This window comes from Podarcis cretensis (genome assembly GCF_951804945.1).
Source record: "Podarcis cretensis genome assembly, chromosome: 8".
NCBI lineage: Eukaryota > Metazoa > Chordata > Lepidosauria > Squamata > Lacertidae > Podarcis > Podarcis cretensis.
In genome coordinates, this window is record NC_137177.1 from 59,417,473 (window position 1) to 59,425,426 (window position 7,954).

Here is a 7,954-nt window from a genome sequence, read left to right on the forward strand (position 1 = left end):
CCATTGCATAGGCAGAACAGCAGATACACCCGTGCAGTGGGGAACATGCTGCAGAACGCCCCAAACATGCCAACCAAATGGCTGAAATGGGGGGCAGAGTTGCATGCAAGACATGGGCCCAAGGACACCCAGTGAGACCACGGCACCATCTAGCTCAGTATAGTCTACACTGACTGGCAGCAGCTCTCCGGGATTTCAGCACCCATCTCTCCCACCCCTTCCTGGGGTTGCTGAGGATTGAACCTTCTGCATGCAAAGTGTCTGCTCTACCACTGACCCACAACTTTTCCCAACACGTGTCCCATCCCAGATTGTAAGTCCTTTGGGGCAGAGACCTATTTTCCTTTACTTTGGAAGAGTGCCATGCAATTTCATCATGCTGCATAAACAAAAGAAATTACTGTACAGCAAAGAAGGCATTACAGACAAAACAACGCCCTCCATGAAACTGCATGGGTCTCCACTTACACACACACACACACACACACACAGAGAGAGAGAGAGAGAGAGAGAGAGAGAGTCAACAGTTGAAATTAATCTGTGTGGTGTGTTCAGAGCTATTTCCAGGGCCTGGAGCATCTGTGGCAATTAATCCCCTCTAAAAGAAACTAACGCTCAAAGGAATTCACACTGCGGTGAAGTCTTACACATGTTACAATGTCAACTATGAATTTCCAAAGCTCAGATTCTTCGCTGCTTTCTGGTATGTAAACCAACCAAAGACTGCATGACTGTCTTCCACACCAGTGCAATGATGATGCGTCTAAGTTTTTGACAGATTATCTCTTTGGGCTTCTACATACCATTAGTGAATGTATGTTTAACCCTATTTTAAGCCTGCATGCAAAAGTCTGCCAGGCCTCCACTGAAAATCTATAGTAAATGCAGGTCCTGCTTTCTCAATACAATGTGTTCCCAGAAAATCATTCATTAGGTAGCTGACAATTTCTATTATTTCCTATGGAAACATTTCTAATCTGTGATTTGCCTGATTTTTCACTCCCTGCCTGCATGGTTTCTGCCCCAAACTACTGCAGCCAACAGGCAAAAGACAAACAAAGGAAAAACCAATTTGCCCAATTTCTCCTATTCCCTGATTTGGCTGATTTCCCTCCCTCCCTCCCTCCCTCCCTCCCTCCCTGGTTTCTGCCTGAAATGGCTGCCACTGACCAGCACAACAAGTAAGGAAATGGGCAAACTCCAGCTGTTTGGATATCTGAATCAGCCATTTGTGTAGAAAGGTTTGGGAATAATTATTTGTGCTTGGATAACTGAAATTTCACATAACAAGTGCCCTGAAAATGGGACCTGTGTACAATATCCAGACCACGAGGCTTAGCTGTCGTGTAAGCTATGGTTTGTTTAAGAACTATGGCTTGTTTCTCCAAAGTTTGTCTTGTTTTGCAGCTGTTCTTGCCTTATGAAGACTGTGATTTGGTGAGTCTGGGAGAGGGTGGTCAAACAAACCATGGTTAAGGAAGCATGCTGGGTTCACACATAACATCAAGCTATAGTTAAAACAAGCCAAAGTTCACAAACCAACAACAATATATTGTCACCAGCAAACAAACCAGAGTTAAGCTGCAAAGTTCACACAGAATGCTAAGCCATGGTTTAATAACCCATAAACAATGGTTTAGCATTATGTGTTTACCAGGCACACAGGTGTGGGGTTTTTCAGAGGTGCCAAGCAGCTTTGCTGTGTGTGTGTGTGTGAGAGAGAGAGAGAGAGAGAGAGAGATGATAACCATACCAGTGTCTGATATGCTGTTGCTGTTGTTGTTAAATGGGGTAAATGTGTAGTCCAATTTCCAGGAAAGATTTCAAATAGCTGTCAAATAACTCAATAAATTAATTTGCACAAAATGTGGAGCAGCTGCACGTGACAGGTCATTGTTTCTGAGAGTGAACGGAAGAGGTTGTGTTGCTGGTGATCAAGAGAGTCATATGGCTTAGCTTTTGCTGAGTTTTACATTTGAGACTGCAGTTGAGAGACCACATGTCTGAAAGCTTCCCCATATTAGAATTTAAAAAAGAAAACTGCCCTGGGCATGAAAAAATATTCCACTGACCTAGAGAGTAAAAGGTGTAAAGCTGTTCTGTTTTTGAATCTGGCAGTGTTATCCACCACTGAACTATGCCTCTCTGGAGAAGACTCACAGTTCACAGCACATTCTTTCCGTGAAGAAGGTTCTAAGTTTAATCTCTGTCCTCCCCAGGTGGGACTGGGAAAGACACCTGTCTGAGACCCTGGAAAGCCATTGCCTGTAGGTGTAGACCAGGGTGCCCTCCAGTTGCTGTTGGACTCCAACTACCACCATCCCTGACCCTTGGTAATATCAATTGGAGATGCTGGGTGTTGGTGTCCAACAACATCTGGAGGGTGCAATGTTGGCTACCCCTGATGGAGACAATACTAAGCAAGATGGAGCAATGGTTTGATGGCGTTATGTAGCCTGTAGTCTCCTCTGTCTCCCTTGGAAGGAGAGCCTGCATATCCCCACCCACTTGGAGATTGAGCCTGCCACGTTGATGTTATTAGCATCATGCCCTGACCACCTGAACTACCTGTGCAACTGGCAGGGATGTACCTAGGGGTTGGTCAGGTTGGCCCCCGCCAAGGATGCAGGTCCAAGCAGGCACAAAAATTGTGAAGGACAAGCTGGCGATTGCCATGGGTGCAAGGGATTGGGATGCAGATACTGCTCCTTGCCAGGGGTCTCAGGGAGCCTAGGTGCACCTCTGAACTGGTTTAGTGTTTCCTGAGCAGAAGGTGTGGCTTCCACCTTTGAATCTCAAACCCTCTCCTCTTAGCACAGCTTATGAACGCTGAGAAATAAATAGGCAAAATGTGGGGGGGTTTTAATCTCCTCTAACTTTTTAATATAAAAAAGTTTTGATTTCTCCATTATTTCCCAAATAAGTGATTTTGCCATAATGAAGTAAAACGGCAACCTTAGCAAATAGCTTTATCACTGGATAAACTCAAAGCCAACGACTACAGAGACTCCTTATAAAACAACTGTTTGAAAGACTATTTCTTCCCACTTTAATAACTCAGCAGCTTAGCCGAGCTCTTAACAAGTTCCAGAGTTATTAAATAATCCAGCAAGTTACATTATCTGAAATAGAAATCCACATTTCATTAATGCAGAAATGCTGAATGTGACGGGTCCATTTTTCCTTTGCATATTACACCACCAAGTGGATGGAAGAATTAAGGAGATAGGCCATTCACCGGCATCCTCTAGAGACACGAATGAGACAGAGGAGCTGTACAGTGAAGAAGGTGGGTTCTTAAAAAATAAAGATAAACAAGACTCCCACTGAGGCACAAGATATGTTTGGTCGGCCGTCTCATAACATCTCACCAGTCATGAATATCATGCTTCATATGGGTTTCCTTCCTCCATTTGTTTTGCAAGTGTATTTTAGACTGTTTCCAAACAGGTGCTTAATACTGTATCATAAAGCAGGGATTGGGGGACCTTTGGCCTTCCAGAATTTGCTGAACTACAACTCCTATCGCCACTGGCCATGCTTGCTAGGGCTGAGGGGAGGTGTGCTAGATCAGCAGATCTCCTGTACTGGTTGGGTTACTGAATTAGCCGATCTTCGAGGTCCCACTAACATTGTGACTCTATGGGCCCAATTCAGGAGACCCTCATTCCTAAGGCAAGCTCTGATTTTGATTCTCTCTTTTTTTGCAAAAAAAGAAAAAAAAAAAGGAAGTCGATTATACAAGATGCAGATTGATGGTAAGCATCCCCTGAAAGTGGCAACTCAACCGACAGAATGCCTTCCGTTAATCGCATAACTTCCACGGTGGAAAGACATGTGTATCGGTTATTCATGGCTGCGAGAGAATGAAGCAGGATTACATTCCACGCACCCCACCTCTCCCACCCTTCACAATAATCTCCGTTTCTTCATGGCTAATGACTCGCCGTTTGTTTGCAAATGGGATTTGAAACTCCATAGTACTCCAACCTAAAATGCGAACAATGAAGATGGGGGGAAACGCTGGAGAAGAAGTGTATGGAAAAAGGAAGCCTCTCGCTCTCTCTCACAGCAGCCGCTGGTGGAAACAAACCGGCCTGTGCTTTGCTAGGTACGCTTAATGCTATTATTAGAAAAGAGTTTCCCCAACATTCGTAGTTAAAAATGCGCACCTGCAGAACACCTTCAGAATGAATGGCTAAGAATACATTTCCAAATGCTACAGGTGCTTCAGCACTGGGCATTTATTGTCCAACAGCCACACTATGTTCACTCACTCTTTACAGGTCATCTGCATGATGTAGGAATGTATCAGGCCTACGGGTGGAAGAACGTGTCAACTTTGGTTTCACTCAGTTTCTCATTTTTCCAGTCTCCAGTTCTCCACATTCCTGTATCAGTTTCCACTTAGGGGAAAAACCCTCAGCACTATTTCAGTGTGAATTTATCCTAATAAACACATTTTTTGTGTGTAATGTTGCCTAATATACACCTTTTTTTTTACAAAGCAGTATCTCCAAAAACAATGCACTTTTCTTTGATATTTTCACTAATATATACATCTTTATTAACACTTTACCCTGGTATATACATTTTTTGTACAGATCGCTTGAATGGAGAAAAGCATTGCAAAATTTGGAGAGCTGCAAATGTTGAAGGACAGCTACTTTTCAGTTCATGCATTGTGTTGAGAAATGTGAAACAGGTAGGTTCTCCTTTAAACGCAAACTTAAACTAATTTCTCCGCCATCCCTGATGCAGGTCGTAACTGTACATTACACAGTGCACCCACCCAGGCCTGCAGAGCTGAAAAGCAACTTGCCTGCTTAGCTACGTAGGCATCTCCTATAGAAATGTCACAAACCTCTAGATGTGTGTGCAGTCTGTTCCTTCCTGCCTCCTGAACACATCACTTTGCAAGTGTCTATCCAGTTCATTGTGGCATAAGCTGTCACAGGCAACGACAGTCTTCATCAAATGCATGTCACATCTGCGACAAAACAGGACCACCAAGCGTTTATCGTGTGCCTTGAAGAACCTTTAGTTGCTCAGAGATTTGCCAGTTTCATTACAAGTCCTGTATAGATCAGTAAGTCCTTGTTCTAAATAAAAATCAATGTGTGATCTTAGCTACGTCTCGCGTAAAGCTAAGTTTGACAAAAGGGGGAGGGATGAGAGAGAGAGAGAAAGCGCTCCTGCTTTTCAGCACACAATTTCTTGTTATGCTGCTGTCCGATGAAATCCAAAACCTGGAAGGCATTATGCTAGTTGTCACCTACAGATATTTAAAATGTATAGATTTCTGCTACAGTGGATTCAGGTTTTGTTGCTGTTGAAAGGAAACCACCGTATACAAAAAGGAGGGGAAAGGGGATTTCGGTCTGGATAAGTATTCCAGCATTCTCATGTTTACATTTGTGGCATTACTTAATACATTATGTTCAAGTAGACCAATGAAGATGGCGGGGAAGAAGTGGAGCCCTGGTGGATTAAACCAAAAGTCCATCTAGCCTAGTGTATTTTGTTTCCGACAGTGGCCAATCAGATGCCTTCAGGAAGTCTAGAAGCAGATCGTGGAGGCAATATTCCTCTTTTGCTGTTGCTGCCAAGCAACCAGTATTTACTAATACAGGTTGGGTCTGCAACGTTGCTGTGTGAAGAGCTTCTGCTTAAGGTTTCAACCAGCTGAGCACACCCAGCAACAGTGCCCTCCTGGCTCAGCATTGCCTACACGGCCCAGGAAAGGTTCTCCAGGGTTTCATAGAGGGAGCCTTTCCCAGCCTTACCAGAAGATGCCGGGATTGAACTAGAGACTTTTTGCATGCAATGCAGATGCTCTGCCTCTGAGTTACAGCCCTTCTATATAACATGCAATGTGGAACATAGGAAACTGCCTTACACTGAATACAACCCATTGGAAGTCCAAAGGTTCTCTACCCCTGCTTTAAGCAGATATGGGGTCTCCCACCTGCCCTACTAGCTTGGAACATTTTATGTGGAGTTGCCAGAGACTGAGCCTAGGGCATAGGAGCCAATTCCTAGGGGCCAAGGGGGCTTCGCCTTCCCCCAATAAAATATTGCATTGCCATTCAAATGGTCGGCATACACCATGTCATGTGATCGATTATGCAGGAGAGCCCCCCCAATATTTTATTCAAGTTGGCACTGCTGCCTTGAGTCCTCTGCATGCAGACTATGTGCACTACCCCTGAGACATAGGCCTTTTTCATCACAAGGCACTTCGGGGTATGCGCCAAGGCACTCAGTATGATAGTTACCAAAATTCTGGGGCAATGTGGTATGATTAATATTAATTAAATTTCTATACCACCCTTCACCCCAAGATCATAGAGTGGTTTACAATATAAAAATACATGACATACTAACAAACAAACAAAAATAACCTGCTCCCCACAGTTTAAAAGGACTTAGATTGCTTAGTTAGCCAAAGGCCTGGGAGAAGAGGAATGCTTTTGCCAGGTGCCTAAAGATATGTAACGAAGGCACACAGGTGAGCAAGGATGAATGGGCTTAAAGGGGGGTGGGATGCAGAAAGTTCATGAAAAGTAAACTGTACACTAGGGTCAATTTATAAAAGTATTTATGAGTTGCCTATTGGCTCAAAAAGAGCCTCCAAGGCGACTTATGATTTAAAGACTTTAACCTAAAAACTTTAAAATAATCTGTTCTTATCCAGACAAAAGAGCAAGGAAGCAAGCAAAAACCCACCCTGAAATCTTATCTATTTCCCACAGAATTGATTTGGTAAGATTTGTATATTGCTTTATACTTAAAAAAAGAATTCTCAAAGAAATTTACAATGCACTTAATTCAAGAAAACCGCTCATAAGGCACCAGTGGCATAGCGTGGGGGGGTGCAGGGGGGCCAGCTGCACCGGGCGCAACATCCGGGGGGGGGGCGCTCGCACTCGCAGCTCTCTGCCCCTACCTGGCTCACTCACTCTCTCTCACAGGTTAGGGGGCGCAAATTACTTGCCTTGCCCCGGGTGCTGACAACCCACGCTACGCCACTGTAAGGCACTTAGAAGTTTTATTACAATCAAATGGCATAAAATTAAGTACTGTATATAAATTTGAAGTAAATATATGAAAGCACGAATGCACCATATAAATCGCTTGCTGTGTGTCCCCACACCCCCTTGTGGAAACCCTAGAGCTTAACTCCCATCCCCAAATCAAGCTCCCTCTCAGTTGCAGTCTGATATGATCATAACCTAGCATTCAGAAAATAAGATTTTAATATACCATTAAAGAACCTCCTTGAAGTATGGCAACCCTACAAATTAAAGCTCTTATCAATATGGACAGGCACATATCCATGCAAGACGACTGATTAGATATAATTTTATATGTTATATAAATATAATTTTAGCCGTCTATTTTATATATAATTGAGTCTCACCTTTGAACAGGGAAGCGGGGAAGAACAAGGCTCAACCGGCGACTGCGCCACTGTAGTAGCGCCCTGGAGCCGCCAGGGGACACCATTCATCTTCTCAGGCACCTTACTAGTGCCGCTCTCTGCCCCAGTCTCTTCCTTGTCCTTTTTTCTTCCTCCTCTCCCCCCTCCCCTTCGATTCGGGCCCATGAGATAGAGTGTTAGAAGGGCGCACAACATCGGCTTCCGAGTTCTGTTACCTTTTTTTCCGTTTGGCTTTATCTGAACTGTTATATGTCACGTTGTCAAAGCACAACTGGTCTCTGTGGCTACTTTACGCAGACCCACTGAAATTAATGAACTAAGTCATGCCCCTTAACTTCAGCGGATCTACTGTGAGTAGGACGAGAGCTGGCTACTGCTACCGTTGCGCGGGGGAGCTGGGGTGGCGGATAAAAGGAAGAGCGAGGCAGAGACACGCGGCTTTTTAAACGGAGCTCCGCCCAAAGTCTCGCTTCCTATCTCTTCCTCCGCAGGGGTCGGGATGCGGGGAGA

The 7,954-nt window shown here is 44.3% G+C and overlaps 1 protein-coding gene and 1 long non-coding RNA gene across 11 annotated transcripts in view; one reads left to right on the forward strand and one right to left on the reverse strand.

Moving 5' to 3' along the window:
• Window positions 1-4,740, forward strand: part of LOC307223135 — a 66,930-nt gene extending 62,190 nt beyond the window's left edge. Inside the window, exons 5-6 of the long non-coding RNA XR_013841976.1 lie at window positions 556-703; window positions 3,729-4,740. This is a non-coding gene — a long non-coding RNA (uncharacterized lncRNA). The remainder of the gene's footprint in view (window positions 1-555; window positions 704-3,728) is intronic.
• LOC307223104 (uncharacterized protein) overlaps window positions 1-7,901 on the reverse strand; it is a 131,459-nt gene extending 123,558 nt beyond the window's left edge. For 9 of the 10 annotated variants that reach the window (XM_079988950.1, XM_079988954.1, XM_079988948.1 and 6 more), the window contains exon 1: window positions 7,424-7,901. In XM_079988950.1, coding sequence (XP_079845076.1) covers window positions 7,424-7,639 — 216 coding nt within the window. In that variant the 5' untranslated portion in view covers window positions 7,640-7,901. The remainder of the gene's footprint in view (window positions 1-7,423) is intronic. The other variant, XR_013841947.1, reaches the window with a different exon arrangement.
• Window positions 7,902-7,954: the final 53 nt, after the last annotated feature.